We start from the raw sequence: 18559 nt of genomic DNA on the forward strand, positions 1-18559 counted from the left end.
GGTAAAGTCACATTTATAGTACAATTCCTGGTAGTCTAAAGAGGATGCTTGTGTAGCTGAATATTACAAAATATTAAAGAAATGTAAAAAAGAATTGGTTCCCAGCATTTGTATTTATTTATATACATTGTGTAGTTTAAAAAGTGACCACCGAGATGAAGCTTTAAAGTGCAGAATACCACAAAGCATAAGATGTGTGGACTTAAACGTTAAAAAAATATTTTTAACAAGAAACATTCATAATAAAATAGCCTAATATTTTTTTAAACAACAAAAGAGATTGTAGAAAACACATTCAACTGCTCTAAAAGTATAGCTTTATTTATAAGAGCCTCAGTCTTTTGGGAACTTATCTTTAGTGTCTGTGTGTGCAGCAGACCTTTGTTTATGGTCATCCCTTTAGCTATGGGCGAATCACTGAAATCTACTTTTACGTCACAGTCTACACTTCCGTAGGACTAGTGACGTTTTATAGTATAGTCCACCTTGCATCTCGGCACAAGTTATTTTAGCATCCAGGGACGACAAAACTTAATGTAAAAGCCAACATTGAAGAGTTCGCTGCTGCATGTTTATTGCTTTTATGTTAATCCGTACTTGCACGCCGTTCAATTGCAGCTTTTCTTCCACTGCTTACACATCGCATCGACCAAGTGGCAGAAACCATGGAAAGAATTTTCACTACCTTTCGTCATAAATTCACGCTCTTTTGTCCATTCTGGGTTAAACGACGTCCTGGTTTTGACAGGACGCTAACTTTAATACTTAGCATCAGTAATTCTGATCCTTGTTTACTTTTGTAACCAATGACAAGCAGATCTTTATCTGATACGCCGCCACTCTTTGCCAGATAGTGATGCATTTTTGACGATTGGATATTGTGCTGCAGCCCAGCAAAAAAAAAAAATAAATTACAAATCTGCTCTACAAGCCTAGTGCTTCATAAAGGAGGACAAATACACGTCTGGCTGGATGCGGCGCCGGAAGCTGGACAGTGCAATGAAAATCCGGACTGTCCGCCCTAAAGCCGGACATCTGGGCACCCTAGTGAGACCTCAAACACAACAAGGATGAAAAGCTGATGCAGACCTGGTAATCTTCTTATTGGACATGTATGAATTCTACCTGCTAATTTCTGTTAGAGCTCAGTTGTGCTTGATGAATGTACAAGCACAACATCTGCAGCTTTTATTCTCTGTGCAGCTTTTCCCAAAATAATCTGGCCGACTCTAGGTGGGCGTGTGCTGCGAAAACCTACAACACTACACAATACATTGAGTTATAAAACACAGGTGTTTCCAACATTTTCAAACTGTCTGTGTTTAATCCAAGACGAACACTAAGAGGATTATCAAGTCGTCAAACCGCTTTTTAAGAGTTTCTCACAATGTGTTGATGCAGTGACATTTATGGGCCATGTCATGAGATGTGGACAGAAGCCGTCTAATGAGGACAGTCTTTTTGTCTGTATATCAAACACAGGGTGAGGATACAGCCTGGAGTTGTTTTTCTTAATAACAACAAAACCGAAGTAATCTTTGGACCAATAGAGGAGAGATCTAAAATTAGTCGCTTCAGCTAGTAACCACTGATCAGGCCCGAAATCTACAGTAGGTGTAGTGCTGGATTCAGACTTGAAAATCCAAAAGCATTTAAAGACAATTAATGAGGTCGGCTTTCTGTCAACTGAAGAACATTTCCAGGATTAAAGGACTAATGTCTCAGCATGATCTGGAAAAACTAATCCATGCGTTTATTTTTAGTCGAATTGATTACTGCAACGGTGTTTTCACAGGTCTGCCTAAAAAGTGGATCAGACAGCTGCAGCTGATCCAGAACGCTGCTGCCCGTGTCCTCACTAAGACTAAGAAAGTAGAGCACATCACCCCAGTTCTAAAGTCCTTCCACTGGCTCCCTGTATCTCAGAGAATAGACTTTAAAATACTTCTGTTAGTCTATAAATCTCTGAATGGCTTAGCACCTAAATACATCACAGACGTGCTATCAGTGTATCAACCCTCCAGACCACTCAGGTCTTCTGGCTCCAGCCTGCTCTGCATACCTAGAACCAGAACTAAACATGGAGAAGCAGCATTTAGTTCCTATGCTCCACTTATCTGGAACAAACTTCCAGAAAACTGTAAAAGTGCGGAAAGCCTGAGTTCCTTTAAATCAAGACTAAAAACACATTTGTTTAGGATTGCCTTCGACTGTTCTAGTTAAACAGTTCAACTGAAACATCATTAGTTCAACTTTTTTATTTTCTTTTGTGCAATGTTCTTTTTAGTTTCTGCATTTTATATTTATTTATTTATTTCTACTTGCTTTGATTCTGTTTTATTTTCCTATATTTTAATCATGTAAAGCACTTTGCATTGTCTTTGTACTGAATTGTGATATACAAACAAATTTGCCTTGCCTTGGAACCGAAAGAAGAGCTATCTGTAATCCTGAGGCGTAGAGGCAAAAGGCACAAAGGTCAGGGCATGGATTTCGTGTCAGTTTGTGACACAAATAGCTAAGCGTCCACCTGATGCAACACAGATTCATGAAGTATAAGATGCAGGAGATCATCTTGTTCGAGGCTCCTTTTGCAGATGCCAACGCATGCTGACTACTTGAGCCCACAGCTGTGCCAACTCTCCCCAATTTCTCTGTCCAGTAACGATCTGAACTGGAATAAACTGTTAATTTTTACTAATTTTTATATAGTTTTACCAAGTTTTGAGTTAAGCATAATCACACCAAGTAGCTTGCTCAGAGGTATAATCGCCTTCAAGGGAACATAACTTTCTATTTTAAAAGTGTTTCATCTAAATTTCATTTCAGCTCAAAATGTGGCTGTTTTAAAATGACCTTGCACTAGTGGATTCATAGTAGAGGTAAACCTTAAGGACAAGAACAGATATCCTGATCTGAACTTTTAAAACATTGGCTATAAATATGTCTGCTAATGCAGTGCATGTATTTACCAAAGCTGCTATTGACTAAATGTAGTTTAGTGCAGACATGGATTTGAAATAAGCACTGAGCACCTGAATCAGTAGCTCTGCTGTTGGTCTGATCTCTTGGTGTTACTCAGGGAACAACCTTTGGCTCTCTTCTTTTTGTCTTTTTCCACATCCTGCTTTCCAGACTATTTTATTTTTATTTTTTCAAAATAAATAATTTTCAATTTATTTTTAGAAAAGGAAAAGAAAGGGAAAACAGACATATCCGCCCTGCGGTTCTCATTACATATATCAGTCTGTTCTAAACTTATGCAATAATTAAACGTATTTTACCTCATTTTAATCCTGGTAAGCACATTTTTTCAACTTATTTTTTTTTCTTCCCTTTTTCTTTGTTTTTGATGGATATTTTAGTAAATGAGCTAAAGAATAACTGGATGGGTACAATCATTCTTCTTTTTTCTTTGTTTGTGTTGTCAGAGTTTCACTAGGCAAATCTTTTTCCCGACACATGAAACCTTCCAAATGATACCAAACAGTTTCTAATAATAGCTAATCAACATAGTCGGAAGTCAATCTACCACTTTGCCCTCTTTTCATATTAAAGAAATTGGAGGTGCAGACCAGCTGGGGGGGGGGGGACACTGAGCCCAAATTCAAAGCTGCGTATTTATAATAAGCTGCAGCGGTTAAATGCTCAGTCAGTTCCGGAAAATTTATCAGCATTAGGCAAAGCACCTGCAGATTTTTTTGCTTTGATGTCGCAGATAAGTTTAAACAGTTGTATTCTTTTATCTCTTTCTCAGGATTTCCTCCTGCAAATCTGAGAGAGAAGAACTGGGACAGGGGTTGCAACAGCTTCTGTGTGTTTTTTTTTCTGTATGTGTGTGAGAACACAGCTGCTTCTCTGGTGTGCAGAGCCGTTTTTGCACCTCTAGTCGTGTCATGTGCTGCCGAGAGGAGGCCTGAAAACAGTGAATACAGTAGATCTTAATCATGCGCAGCGTTCTGTAAACGGACACGTTTTAGATTCAAAGCGATAAGTCACTAGTTTGATGATGTGGGCCACTCAACTTTAAGCCTCTGAAGAGACCTTCATCTGGATTCCACGAGGCCTAAAGATGGTTACGGTGACTCAAACAGAGAGCAGATCATCGTCATCTTCTGGCTTGCATGGTAGACAAGATGCATTAAATGAGAAATGCTGACCCATTCGTTCAGCACAGGCCTCAGCTTATCTCGGTATACTGATACATATTCTGTCGCTGTTGGTTGAGGTCAGATGCTGGTTGTTACATTATTGTATTTGCATAAAGCAGAAATAAACTATTTTGCACCTCTAAAGTTTGAGAGTTTAATTAGAAATTTGAAGCCATCATGTAAATGCATAGTCGGCTTTTTTCTTTCTGAATTTATTCTGTCTAATTTTTATTGGTATAGCAGGAGATTTTTGACACAAGGTTCAATGGGCGTAGGTTTGCATAGGGACCATAGGGACATGTCCCTACCAAAATTATGGACCAATCTACTTCTCCTTACCAACAATTAGATGTGAATAACATGTTTATAATTTACAATACAGCATTGTTGCAGCAGTAGAGGAGTTCTGTATGGAGAATATTGAAAGACGAAAACATTTTTTATCTAAAATGCAAAATGTTTATTCTTTTTTTACAATTTTCATATAATTCCTGCTCCAAGTGGGTCACACTGTGAGCTAAAGACATGTTTTAGAGTCTCTATACTCCAGCTAACGATTTATCGATTACTAAATTTGTTGACATTATTTCAATAATCGATTAATCTGATGAATTGTTTCAGCCCTAAATAAAATACATAAAATGGGTTAAACAGAGTAACTACAGCCTAGATGTACAACTTGTAGAGTGAAATTAATGTTTTAAATGCTCAGTGTCAGTTCCTCTTCTAGTTCCAGTGCTCATGTAAATAAAATAAATGTATTTGGCGTCCCTTGAATCTATTATTTCGCTTTATTTAATGATCTCAAAGAGAACATTTAAAAGATAAGAGTGGGTTTTACCTCTGTTTGCCTCTGCAGATTTATATATCTTTAAAAGAAAAAAGCAGGATAAATCCACATATAACAGACATATTTAGACTATATTTGGTTAAATAGGCACAGATTTACCTACTGTCTTAGTTGCTGGTAATTTGGAGTGGAAAATAGTTCTAATTCCACATTCATCAGAGCCGTTGATGGTTCAAACATTGACAAACAGCATCTAGTGTGTCGTAGTGCTTATAAAATTTGTATAAATGTAGCAAGAAATGCTGCTTTTCTCTTCAAATGAAATACACCCTAATTTTCACGTCAAGCATAAAATAACGAGCATGCATATTTTTGCATAGGACCAATGACATCAGACCAACAGTGTCCCTACCAAAGTTGAAATTTAAACCTATGCCCTTGCAAGGTTCACTTTAAAGGTAAAAAGAAGCTAATCTCTAACCTGCATCGGAAAATGCTTAACCATTTCATGAAGCATGGATCCAGATTAAATCCAGATAAAATCCAATCAGTAAAGACTGGAACTCAAAGAGCACTTGTTCAATCATTAAATTATACCAACTTAAAAACATATTTATTGCAGTTTATGAGAACACGGTTTTATAAACCTAATTGGGCAAAGAAGCCAAAGATTAACCCTTATTCTAATTCAGAAGTTGATGTCTTACTTTCAACTGCAAACTATGTTAGCAAGTCGAAATTAATTAAACAGGAAAAAGAGATGGGAGGAGATGTGGTGCTATTAGCTTAGGTTTTTTTTCTAGTGGTATTTTTTTATTATGTGCTGTTTTTACAATAAAATTTCTGGATGACTGATCTTTGTAGGTGTAATAAAGACACAAGTCCAATTAACCCATTTTATAAAAGTCAAATTTCCTGAGAATAACAACTGAAAATTATATTTTAATGCTTTTTTACTTATAAATAATCCAATAATCAATGAAAATATTTCATTACAAGAACTAAAAAAAGATTAAACGGTGATGGAATGATCAAATTGATCTTTATTCATGTAAACAAAACATATACTGCGCCTACCTTTAAACAAAGACCTATTTACAAGAAAAGTTACACCTATTCCAACACTTCTTCTTGGCTCATCTTTGGGCGTAAGCTTCTCCATAGCCACATTGAGTCTCTTGGTGGCGCTGCAGGTCCACCCTACGCTGGAAAGTGTGCTGACAGCGAGAGCAGCTGAAAGGCCGGTAGCTGCTGTGCTTTCGGCTGTGGGTGATGAGGTTGGAGCTCTGGCTGAATCCTTTACCGCACACCTTGCACACGTGTGGTTTCTCACCTGAGCAGGGAGCAGGAACAAGAAAAGGCCATCATGCTTCATGCAAACATTTCACTCATGAATAGTACATTGTGTCTTGTGCCTCACCTGTATGTATGAAAGTGTGTTTCTTCATGTCAGACTTCTGGTGAAACCTTTTGCCACAGTACTGGCAGGGGTAAGGTCGTGTGTCAGAGTGGATGAGGAGGTGAGTGGACAGGGTGGACGAGCGCTTAAAGACCTTCCCGCACACTTTGCAACCAAAACTGCGGTCCTGGATGCAGAGACAGAGCTTATTATTAGTCTGGGTCTGAACAGGATTTTTTTTAAAACAACAACAAAAAAAGGTTAATGAGTGAAGACCTTTGCTCTACTGTAGCTGCCAGCTTCTCGGAAACCAAAGGGCATGTGGGACATGTCTGTAGAAGTCAGTGACCTTGTCAAAGGGATTGAGAGGTTGTTGTACACCTGATCCTGAGGATGACTGCCGGATATTAGGACATCTGAGACAGATTGCTGAAAGAGGAACAAACAAATAAGATAAATTCATATTGGGTTCAGTAACCCTCTGTTAGAGCTGAAATAGGTGAGATAAAACCATAAAGAATCACTGGAAGATTAATATTATAGTAAAATTTTACACCTAAGCAACAGAAACACAAATACAAAAAACAAGGGAAATATATATAGATATATGTTTATATATATATAGCTGCTTTTATTTTAGTATGTATCTTTTAATCCTCTTTAATGAATCAATTAAACAATCTATGAAGAGTGTAAAATATTCCAGAGCAGGTTTGATCAGTTCATTTATTTTGGATTTCAAACTAAATAATCTAGATGAAAGATTCTTTCCAAAAAATGTAAAAAAAAAAAAAAAACAGTCTGCTGGATTTTGTTTCCAAGTTTGAAGACGTTTAGCTTGCCTTCCAGGAACCTTGCTTTACAATGCAATGATTGAGTTGATTCCTTCCCGCTATCATGGCAGCGCCCACTCCCTTACAGGGGAAAAAAAAAAACACCTTGCCTCTTCAGCCAGGCCAACAATTCCCTCTAACGACCCCCTTTTCAGAGCCATATACCAGTATTGGGTATTGCAGGCTAACAAAGAACCCAAATGAATACCCATTTCAAAGGGGCAGACCCATTCGTCCGGTTCAATTTGCATTATTTCTAAGCCAAAAATATACTTTGTTTTGTTCCACTATATAAAGCCTCTAACATAACGCTATTTCTGACATTTTGAATTGAAAAAGCTTCCTGGATGGGAAGCGAAACGTCTTCAAACTTGAAAACAAAGTCCAGTTTTTTTTTTTTTTACTTTTTTTGGAACAACTATGACCTGGATGACTGAGAATCTTCACCAGCAAAATGAAAGATTCCAGGTTAATTAAAAAAAGTGAAATTGCTATTCTATTTTTGACTAAGCATTAAGCAGGGAAGAGATATGAATTTTAGTCCATGGTTGGAAGATTATATTTTCCTCACTTTTGGGTCCATTTCCCATCATCTAAAATTCCAAATTAGCAATAAAAAGCTAGGTTCAACTAACAGATACATTGAATTCATTTGCTGCACTCTATATAATATAGAAGATATATATATATTTATCTTATATTTTACATCATGGTCATATTTTTTAAAGAAAAGCAACAAACAATGTCCTGTTTCGGAATGTTTCTCATTAAAAAAGAAAACTATTACAAAACTAATGTTATGTCTGTAATAACAATAACTATCAATAGAGATAATATATGGTCAGCAAACATAGTTTATAATATCTGACATAATGTTGCCATTATTATTTCATTAGGGGTAATATTACGATTGCAGACTATGAGAATCTATTCCTAATAATGTAATTTTATTGCTGCCAGTTCGCCCTCAAAACTAAATCTGATCAAGAATGAAATAAGCCATGTTTTATGAATTAATACTTTTAAAACCTCTATAGAGTCGTGGCTATTTTTTTCTCCCTAAATACTCAGTATTTGGTCTTATGGAGTTATATCAGCATATCATCAGCATACGGTTTAACTTGGATTATGAAATAGGTAATTTGCATTTTATCTGATAATACTATATTCTTTATTTTGTCAGGATCTGATTATTCTTACCTTTTCACAGAGAGGACAATCTCTGACGGGCGATTTGAGGTCAGTGTGCGATGTGTGGTTGAGCAACAAGAGGACGAGCCTCTCGAGTTCTCTTTCTCTGTTGGATTGTTGTTGGTCTGATGACCATGAAGAGGCTGGTGGAGGATAGACTTCTTTCTCCACAGAGGCTTTGGTCAAAAATAAAAAAGAATTAAAAAAAACTGTTAATAACAGTTGGAGAGATAGATGACGCCAACTATTAGATGCATTACTACTAAGTCACTTGGACATTGGCGTAGAGAAAACAAGAGCAGCAGTTGGACTATTACCTTTCTCGCTTTCAATAACAGAACGCCATTTGATGTGAGTCAAAGCAAAAAAAATCATAACCGTATTTCTACTGTAATTGATTATACCTGAAGGCCAGAGCTTGTGTTTTGCTGTTCTGTAGGAGCAGTTTTCCAACCCTTCTTTGGGTGAGCAGGGATCAGCCAGAAGGTCTCTGATCCCGGGGGATAAAGGTTTCGGAGCATCTTCAAGGTGGCCAGTCGTAGCCTCCTTGGCATCAGTCTCAGCCTGCTGTCTGAAGTAGTCATCCCTTGGTGGGCTGTAGAGATGCGTCCGTTTGGTCTTGACGAGGAACGAGCGCGGCATTGCAGAAGTAGGCGTCTGAGGGAGTAAAAGTGTTGCGCTATAAATCTGCAGGAGTCTGAGAAGCCAACTCTTTCATGTCACTTTTAGAGCCTCGCACACGCTCAGATCTCGAACACCTGTTGGTTCATCTTCAGTTACAATGCCAAGGTTTGAGGTTTTCTTAACAAATACAGCCTGCCACCTGCACAAAGGTTTTGAGGGCTTTTACTAAGGATAACCCTGCTATACTGGAAGGCAGCTTTGAAACTGATTCTGTCGCTGCTTTTACATAAACATGCTGTACAGATATATTCCCCCAAATGCAAATAGATTCAGGATGTTAAAAACCAGCTAATATGAGAGTTCTGCAAATTGATTTCCACATATATATAGAAAAATATCTAAACAATAACTTGCATGTGTTTCACATAGCTGTCTGTTTTGTTAACAGTGAAGGAAATGGAATTGAGGGAAGAACGAAAGAGATTATTGTAAAAATTACAGCTCTGACATAAAATTTCATCTTTCAAATTGATGCATTTTTGTAAAAATAACTTAAAATCCCATGAAATAGCATGGATTAGTAATCTATCTATATATATAATTCTGGCTATTGCATTACTCAAATTTTACATCAAGCAGATGCTTGTTGCATAAATATTATCACAAATGATTGGAAATTGAAAATATGTTTTCGCGTTTTTAGTATGAAAGAAAGCAAGAAGTGGTCGATCTTACCTCAGCACTGCAGAGCTGAATGTTGACTGCTTCAACAGTCCTCATCGCTTGCAACATCCTAATTTTTTTTTCTCACACCCATCCACCGATGACATGTCGCTAAGAGATTTGATTTGATTTTGAGAAGGGTTCTGAGGATTGTTTTACTGAAGGTAAAGGAAGTGAAACCACAGAAGAAGCTCAGAGGAGTTAAAAGAATATAAAAGGAATAGTTCATCCGAGGCAAATGAATCTTATCTATTAATTAGCTCTTCTCACACTTTTTCTTCTTGCCAGACTGTTGAAAAACCGAGCAGCTGTTTTCATCTTCTGCAAACTTTTTCAATGATTGCAAAAGTTAGAGTGTGCAGGGAGTAAAACCAAGAAGATTCTTTTTTTTTGTATTGTTTTTTAAATGTGGGACCAGTTTGTCATTAATGGATTCCTGTTGCAATGACTGTTCACGTGGGTGGACTTACAAACACACCAAGCAATGTTTGGAAAGTTTAAATATCTCATCGTTCTCATGTGAACACGTGAACCTTTACAACCACGGGTGGGATATCTTAAGGGTTGTCAAGTGTAATTAGTGGAAATACCCTCTTTGTTCACCTGTATAGGAGGTTTTTTTTGCCACATGTGAGTCAACTTCCAGATCAAGCCCTCCTTCTTTCAGTGGCAAGAAAATTCAGCTGATTCTAGTTATGGATGAATGACATACTTTTAAAGTTTACTTTTTTTTTTTTTTTGTTGTTGTTGCAAAGAACTCATTCAATTGGTCTAAAGAACAAAAGACAATATTTCCTCATTGAACAGAGAATACCCAAACAAATCAAAAACCTAAAACAAAGTTTAGCCTATTTCATTCATTGTTCTTTAAGCGTTTGGACTTGATGCAAAAGCCTGGTGTCCATGTAAAGGTAATGATTTTACATTGTTTTAACTGAACAGTCCAGTTTGTTGTACTGGTGACCAGTTTTTATTTATAAAGGTCAAAAAATTGTTTTTTTCTGAGGACACAGGTGTCATATTTTTTATTTCAAACACTAAAAACTAAAATTGTTATTAAAAATGCGATTCCATTGAAATAAAAATGTGAATTTTTATCTTAAAGTAATAGTAAAAAAAAAGGAAATTTAAACACATTAATTATTACCTGTTTTTTTTTTCTTTTTAAGTTTGAAAATGTATTTGAATCCTCATGACCCGTCATGTTAAGGCTTGTTAGAGAAAAAAAAAACTGAAAAACAAAACGTTCTCCATTATCAAAATTAATAAAGACAGCACATTTGTGTTGCTAAATAACTTGCAATAAAGACTACAGTCGTAAAATGAAACAAACACAACATTTATTTATGTTTTCATGGAATGACGTGTACTAAAATAGTTTAGAGAGAAAAACCAAAAGGTTCAATTTCAGGATGAATTTTTAAGATTAGCTAACATCAATAATTATTCTTAGATATATTTTTTGTTCCGTTAAAGTTCCAAAAAATCCACTGGACATTTCAAATGTCCAGACATTTGAATTGAGAAAGCTTCCTGGAGAGGTGGTGAAACGTCTTCAAATCTTGGAATCCAAGTCCAGTGGATATTTTTGAACTTTTACGGAGTGACTATGATCTGGATGACTGAAAATCTTCATCAGTATATATTTTTTGGTTCTAAAATAAAAAAATCTGAAAACAGTCAAAGATATCCATTAAATTTAGAATCATTATAATTATCATTATGACTATTTCAAATCTCTATCCTTGTTCCTAGAATAATAATTTGTGATGGTGTCACTCGGTACAAGTTTGCTGACTGAGAGGCAAATCAAAGAGATATAATTATAATTTTATTCAATTTATTTAAGATTTAAAAGTTGTCTGGCGAATTTAATTAAAGAAAATAAAAGCCAAGTGATGCAGTAAGCCCCTCCCCAACACACACATTATTGGTGGGAAAATTAAAGCTCAAGTACAAGAAATGTGCTCAAAACTCTACATGAGAAAGTCCGAATGATGAAGCCATGAGTCAGTATTTAAAATTAAAACTAAGATGTCAAAAAAAAATATATAAAATCTTAATTAAAATAACATATTCGCAGAAAACTCAAACATGAAAAGAAAAATTTTATTTCCATCCACAGTTTCAGTTGGACAGATCTCTTCTTTTAAGGATTACAGGGTAAATCTAACATGTATGGATCTATGCTTTGGACAAATAACAGCAAAATAAAGAGCTGTAGCACTTTTGCATTCAAGGTCACTTAAACACTTTTAAAACTTGAATTTTTTCTTCAACTAGTCTTTCAAACTGAGCCTTATTCAAAGCTCTAGTTAAACTCAGTTCCTAATGCTAACTGATTTTCCACTGTTAAACATGCTGTCAGAGTTCATACTATCTAAAGCATATGATGTCATTTGCAAACTAAGAGAAAGCACCATAGCACCAACCTCTGCACCCATCAGATCTGAAAGATAATGTTTTCAGTTTCTCAGTTTGGGGATTTGCCCTGAGCTCATTCTCGGATAGGTTTGGGGAGGGGCTGGAGGGGAGTTTTATACTAAAAAACTTTTCACATTTACATTTCTATTGTCTTCTGGTTATTAACGCCTTTTGTTTATTTTCACACATATTTCAAACAACAGAAAAGTTGCAAAATGAGACACACTGGGCTTCTGGTTCTGGAATGTATGCAGCTCTGTTCATAGGGAGCTAAGGACTGTGGGTTAAAGATATTTTGTTATATAAAATCAATTCATATTGGTATCTGGTGAGATCTGAGAATGATCCACTATTGTTTTAATGTTATGGTCCTTCAGATTAGATGTATTGAGATGGTTTTAATAGAGAGAAAGCATGCTTCTACAATAGTTTTTCAACATCAATTGAAATCACATAAATCTGAGCTTAAAGGAAATCCTCAAAACAGAAAGTTGTCCCTAGTTGAAAATAAAGCTGTTGTGATTTAAAAAGTAGTTTTGATGTAACTGGGAAACTAAGTACAATCTATTTTAAGGATCTTCTGCGTAACTACGATTAATATTTCAAATTTTTGCGCATCATCAGGTCTTAGAAAAAAGGTTATCATTTCTTCGAAAAAGCTTTTTTTTCCCCTCTTAGGGACTCTTAGGAATAAATGCAGATCAAGAGACCTGAGAAGGAAAACTTTTTTCCTCTAAGACCTGATAGTTTATTTCCTGAGCTTGTCTTAAAGGGACGTTGAGAAACAGTTTCTCTTTATAACTGCCTGAAATCGATGACAGCATTTGCATTTCAAAGTGCTTTATATTACTTAAACAATAAAACAGAAGGGAAATATAGAAGCCTAAAAGCAAGTTGAGATTAAAACACGAGTTAAACAAAACAGATGGAGCACAAACATAAATTAATTATATATTAATTATAAAATCAGATCAATTTTAATAAGAATTCTATATTAGTTTATACATAAGGCTTGTTCCCTGGTGCAAAGCACCATGGCAGTCTGCCATCTTGAAAGTACAGACACCAGCAGAGGGTAACATGAACTAATGCGTGTATTCCCCTTGCTGGCAGTTCAGCGGGATTGAGAGGCGGAGGTGAAGATCATTTGGAAACGATAACCCAACAACTGAAAGTCTGCACTACTGCAGCACAATGCAGGGTCATGCATATGCACCAGCAGCGCAAGAAATTGTTTCCACATCTCCAAGAAAGTGAAAAAACATTACTTAAAGGAAAATGAAACCAGAGACATTTAAAGAGGTGGATGAACGTCGGGCTAGCCTTCTTCAAGTGGAAGGAGCTAATAGATAAGCTTAAAGCTAAAGTTTTCCATTTGGTTTAACTGGAAAGTGGGGCTTGTTACCAAAGAAAGCAAAACAGCAGATTCATTTAAATTTTACCTCTAAGCATTGTTGTATGTTGAGTTGTGTTTTGGTGGGTTTCCGGGTGGATCATCAAAATAAGTGGTCCTTCTAATTATCAATCGATCTGGTGATATGTTTATGTAAGGCCGTCCTACATGCTGGTCCCCACTTTCACAGCCAGTGGTGAGTCTGATAAAGTGAAAACATTGTAAATCTTCTTGTGTAAAGTAGCTTGTATGGAAGATGCAAACAGCAACTTTTAAACAGAGCGTGCACGAGGAGAAATGGGCTTGTGCACACTCTCACACGCATTTAAAAAAGTGTTCCCTATCCAGAGAGGGTACGGGGTTGTGCATGTGCTTTTTTTTTTTAAAGTTGAGGGGCGGGTCTTTTCAAAAATTCTCTGAAAACCCTCCCCTGTACCTTTAAATATGTCATTTTTAAAAGTCCAAAATATGAGCTGCATAACTTTAAAGTCTAGGACCAAAAATGCTTTTTGCCACTCTTAACACATGTGACTAAAAGTTGTCCCATGAACAGGGCCTCTTTGTTGGGAATGAGCTTGGAAGCGCCACAGGTCGGTGGCTATGCTAGGTATTGGCGGGGCGTTTGGTGGTCATGCTGCAGGTTTGTTGCTCCCAGAATGACCAAGCTTGAGCTTGGACTGCAACGCTTTATCACCTGATCCTGCACTTTGCAGTAAAAACAACCTTTGTGATCGTTACTTGCATATTTCACACCTTTTGTGTCTTTGGGTGAGAGAATACACACCGCTACACGCATAATCGAAAGTATGACAAGTACAGACGCAAATCGAAGTCATATAAATACAAGGTTCACTCTAAAATACATTTCCAAATAAAAATAACACTTTGAGAACAACGAAGAGTAAAACTGCTCATAAAACCACGATTCCTCTGCCGATTGTTGTATTTATATGATTTTAATCTTCCATGATTTAAAGGTTATGGGTCTTTTTTATAGACAGCTGTTACAAAAAGTCATGATTCTCTTTATTTCTTTTAGTTTTTTGGTCTTCAACCATTTGGACAACAGAACATAAAAAAAACAGGCTTTCTAGAATGAGGAAGATCAAATTATGAATATAAATTCAGATCACCATGCCCTTCCTTTTTCCTGTTTTCTACATAAAAATGATAAAGACTTTCTTAGAAATGATGTAGCACCTTCCTACGGTGTGGTAAAGAGGTGACGAGATGAGTGGACTTATTTCTTTTTTTTAAAATAAAGAGTTATCCAACTTTCTGGGCTTTGCAGTTATTCCTACTTCCCCCTGTGAAACGTCTCTGTCACAGAGATTTAAGGCTGTGTTGGTAATCAAATAATAACACCCTAATAAAGGAGAAACTTTATGGTTTGTTGACACATATACTTTACATAGTTGTATATATTATATATAACAGTGAAATGTAGAGCCAATTATAACATATTTTCACAATTACTGTAGAAACTGACAAGTGCAAAAGTGCACAGTGCCATTTTCTCTGAGTGCAACCAATTGCTTTCAGAGGTTTTCCTGATGGCTGCTAATGACCACGAAGAGTATCTGTGTTTAATCTTAACTAATACAGCTGCTCTGTGACGCCTCAGAGGTCAGTGTACAGAATGCTGAGGAGAATACAGCATCATGAAGACCAAGGAATGAAGCAGACAGGTCAGGGGTAAAGTAATGGTGACATTTAAAGCAAAATTAGGCTATAAAAAATCCCAAAGCTTTAAATATTTAATGGAGCTCTGTTCAACACATCATCTGAAATTAAGAGTGAGGCACAACTGTAAGCTTACCAAGGCAAGGCTGTCCTTCTGAATGTACAGACAAGACAAGGTGTGCAGGTGGAGAAGCAGCCAAGAGGCCCTGTTCACAGGACAACTTTTAGTCATGCAATTCAATTCAGTTTATTTATATAGCACCAATTCACAACACATGTCATCTCAAGTTCACCAGATCATACAGTCAAAATGTTTCAAAGTTTTCTAAGGAAAACCAGTTGATTGACTCATTGACTCGAAGGCAGTCCCTCACACTAAGCATGCTTGTAGTGACAGTGGAGAGGAAAAACTCCCTTTTAACAGGAAGAAATCTCCAGTAGAACCAGGCTCAGTGTGAGCGGCCATCTGATGAGGCTGACTGGGGTTCAAGGAGACAGAAGCAGAGATACAGAAGCAGCTGTAGAAGGCGGCCCGTCCAGGAAACACACAGCCAGGCTCCCATGTCAGAGGATAAAGAGGGCACATCCAGCCAGTCACAGTCAGAGAAACAGGACTACACTGAAAAACAGGCCGATCTCCAACATCTGTTGATGAAAGCAGCACCGCTGATATTTCTCTCCAACATGGGGTCACAGCCAAACAGGAACAGATGAGGCAAAGCTACTATGAGAAAAAGCAGAAAGAGCATAACGTTAAAGATTGAATTAACAGATTCTGCAGAGTGGAGAATAGAGATAGAATGAAGCAGAAGGATGAAAAAGGGGTCCTTATACCTAGCCTCGTGAGACCATCCTGATCTCGCAAGCTTTCAAGATTTCACTCGAGAAGACTCTCCGTTGAAGAAAATTTGGAGCCGTTCACCAAACGAACATCCAATCAGCGTTGGCTTTGAGGCGGGTTGAGGTGTGACGCAACAAGAAGCGCGACAGTTCAGTCTAAAGAACATGGTGGCTTCAGCCGATGAAACTAGCGTTAGCGTGGCTATCGAGCAAGTTTTATCGGAATTACACTGTATTTCTTCACTGAAAGAAGAGCAAATCACTGCTCTGGAGGCTTTTCTCAGAGGAAAAGATATTTTTGCTCTTCCCCCGACTGGTTTCGGCAAGAGTTTGATTTATCAGTTGGCTCCTCTTCGTCGTCGCTCTGTTAGTACGTCATATGCTTCGTTGATCTGATTGGTTTATTTGGCCCGTCTAACACCAACATAGGCCAATCAGCTAACCAGTATTTTCGCCCCTTCCCAAAATTACTTCAACGGAAGGTTTCCAGATGGATATGCGGAGCAAATCCATCTGGTGGAGTCAGGTTACCTTATATGTTCCATCAGTCTAAGCCTATAGCAGCATAACTATAGCGATAGCTCAGAATAACCTGAGTCACTCTAACTAAAAGCTTTATCAAAAAGGAAAGTTTTAAGCCTAGCCTTAAAAGTAGACAGGGTGTCTGCCTCGTGGACTCAAACTGGTAGTTGGTTTCACAGGAGAGGAGCCTGATAACTAAAAGATCTGCCTCCCATTCTACTTTTAGAATTTCTAGGAACCACTATTAAAAGTGGTTCCTAGGAACTAAGAGTGGCAAAAAGAAAGCTGTTATTTAAAGAAAACCATAAAAAGTCCCATTTGCTGTTTGCTAGAAGCCATGTTGGAAACAAAGCAATCATCTGCAAGAAGCAGCAAAAATGACCTTTTGGGCCAAAAGGCTGTTTGGCAGAGAACCAAGACTGAATATTTTACATTTTAACTTTTATATTTATTTGACAGGGCCAGTGCAAATAAAAGTAGTCACAAAACAAAGCAAGTTCCTGAACTGCAGCAAATAAAGTATGTAGATAATAGAATTTTTTTCCTCTTTTTTTTTTTTTGACTATGGTCGTGTGACACTGCAATAATGAAATTGCAGATTCATTTGCTGACTCATTGACAACTCATCTTCATTCTTTTCACCAATTAGCAGGGTGCACAGCACACACCACCATTTTGAACTGAATATTCTGATGTTCAGACTTCACTACAGCTCTTCCATATGATAATATAATGCAGCAAAGTCAGATTTTAAGGAATTAAAAAAAAAACATCTCCACCTAAAATCAGAATTCTACTTTGATAAAGGGAATAAAAAAATATGCAAATTTCATTTTCTTTACTACACTGTGTGTTGGGAGGCCTACCTTTGGACTGTGCAGCTATGGTGTTTAAACCTTTTATATTTAGAAGCATCACTGATTCTGATAAACTACCCAGAAATGCCTTAAGTTTTGTCACACTCCAGCTTGTCGCATCCAGCATTTGTTAAAAGCGACGACTGATGTGTTATATAACAATGTGTTAGGTTGCTATCGCGTTGACGGTCTTAAAAGAGCTGCAATTTCAATAGATTAGATTAGATTAGATTAGATTAGATTAGATTAGATTAGATTAAACTTTATTGTCATTACACAGGTACAGGTACAAGGCAACAAAATGCAGTTTAGGTCTAACCAGAAGTGCAATAGCAGCAAGTGCAGGATAAATAATGGTTCCATAAATAAAGAACATGGGTTTCTACTGAATAAGTATAGAGATGAATACCACTGTAAGCAGAATCTTACTAATAGATTAATACAATATTGTCATGATGTTACAAAGTTCAGACCCAAATGCAGAAAACCGAACAGAGAGACCAGGGAAGATATATTTAACGAGTTTTATTGAAGAAGTTAAACAGAGGGAGAAGTGTTGCTCTGAACACTGCTCAACCGGAACTGTAAAGTGAGGGGAAGACACAGCGGTTAGTTCAGGCTCAATGGGGAATTTGACTCGTGAACTTGGAGAAGAGGATTTGGTTGCCGACTCACGTTTCCAGAGAAGTCGTTGAATCCTTGACTCCTGTCTGTGTGCCGTGGTTCCGTGTTTGTTTGATTCGGTGGAAGGCGGAACAGGGTTACCCAAAATGCGGTTGTTAGTTAGTGAATGGAGAAACTGACTGCCACTCAGATTTCCTGCTGTACTTGAACGGCTCGTAGTGGAGAATAATCCCTCTTTCAGTGAGAAGCTCAAACGATCTCTTGGGGAAAGTGGATCCAAACCTCCTGTTTGAACCCCAGCTCAGTTTGAAGCCCAGTTGATCCTTCCAGGGAGAGAAGGTCCGAGAAATCCAGTTTGCAGGGTGACTTCCTGCCGAGAGGCAAAGACAAAACAATGTTAAAACTTGGGTTGACAAGAACTCTGCTTGACTCAGCAAAACTCAGCTTGGCTGGAGTACCCAAAACTGGCAAACACTCTGGCGTCGAGGTAGTGGCAGTCAGCAGC

At 37.3% G+C, this 18559-nt stretch overlaps 2 protein-coding genes across 3 annotated transcripts in view; one reads left to right on the top strand and one right to left on the bottom strand.

Moving 5' to 3' along the window:
* tgfbr3l (transforming growth factor beta receptor III like) overlaps nt 1–4222 on the top strand; it is a 28891-nt gene extending 24669 nt beyond the window's left edge. Inside the window, exon 14 of the mRNA XM_015379350.1 lies at nt 3758–4222. Within this exon, the coding sequence (XP_015234836.1) occupies nt 3758–3945 (188 nt within the window). The 3' untranslated portion in view covers nt 3946–4222. The remainder of the gene's footprint in view (nt 1–3757) is intronic.
* Nucleotides 4223–5977: 1755 nt separating this feature from the next.
* On the bottom strand, nt 5978–9821 carry LOC107087669 (zinc finger protein Gfi-1b-like). 2 transcript variants are annotated; one of them, XM_015379362.1, is made up of 6 exons: nt 9724–9821; nt 8769–9021; nt 8374–8540; nt 6617–6766; nt 6362–6527; nt 5978–6274 (listed from the first exon to the last, which is right to left on the bottom strand). In XM_015379362.1, exons 1-6 carry the CDS (start codon nt 9778–9780, stop codon nt 6078–6080), a joined length of 990 nt encoding a protein of 329 aa, XP_015234848.1. In that variant the 5' UTR covers nt 9781–9821; the 3' UTR covers nt 5978–6077. The 2 variants fall into 2 exon arrangements, with proteins under 2 accessions (XP_015234848.1, XP_015234847.1); XM_015379361.1 differs by having other exon boundaries at nt 6617–6769.
* Between the last annotated feature and the right edge of the window lie 8738 nt (nt 9822–18559).

This window comes from Cyprinodon variegatus, unplaced genomic scaffold, assembly GCF_000732505.1.
Source record: "Cyprinodon variegatus isolate N-32 unplaced genomic scaffold, C_variegatus-1.0 Scaffold190, whole genome shotgun sequence".
Lineage (NCBI taxonomy): Eukaryota > Metazoa > Chordata > Actinopteri > Cyprinodontiformes > Cyprinodontidae > Cyprinodon > Cyprinodon variegatus.

Excerpts from the sequence above, each read along its gene's own strand:
- LOC107087669 (XM_015379361.1), bottom strand. The coding sequence starts at position 9,780 with ATGTTGCAAGCGATGAGGACTGTTGAAGCAGTCAACATTCAGCTCTGC. Across the intron at positions 8,541-8,768 it reads ACACAAGCTCTGGCCTTCAG|CCTCTGTGGAGAAAGAAGTC; the intron begins GTATAATCAATT and ends TTTTGACCAAAG. Across the intron at positions 6,528-6,616 it reads GCAGCTACAGTAGAGCAAAG|GACCGCAGTTTTGGTTGCAA; the intron begins GTCTTCACTCAT and ends CTCTGCATCCAG.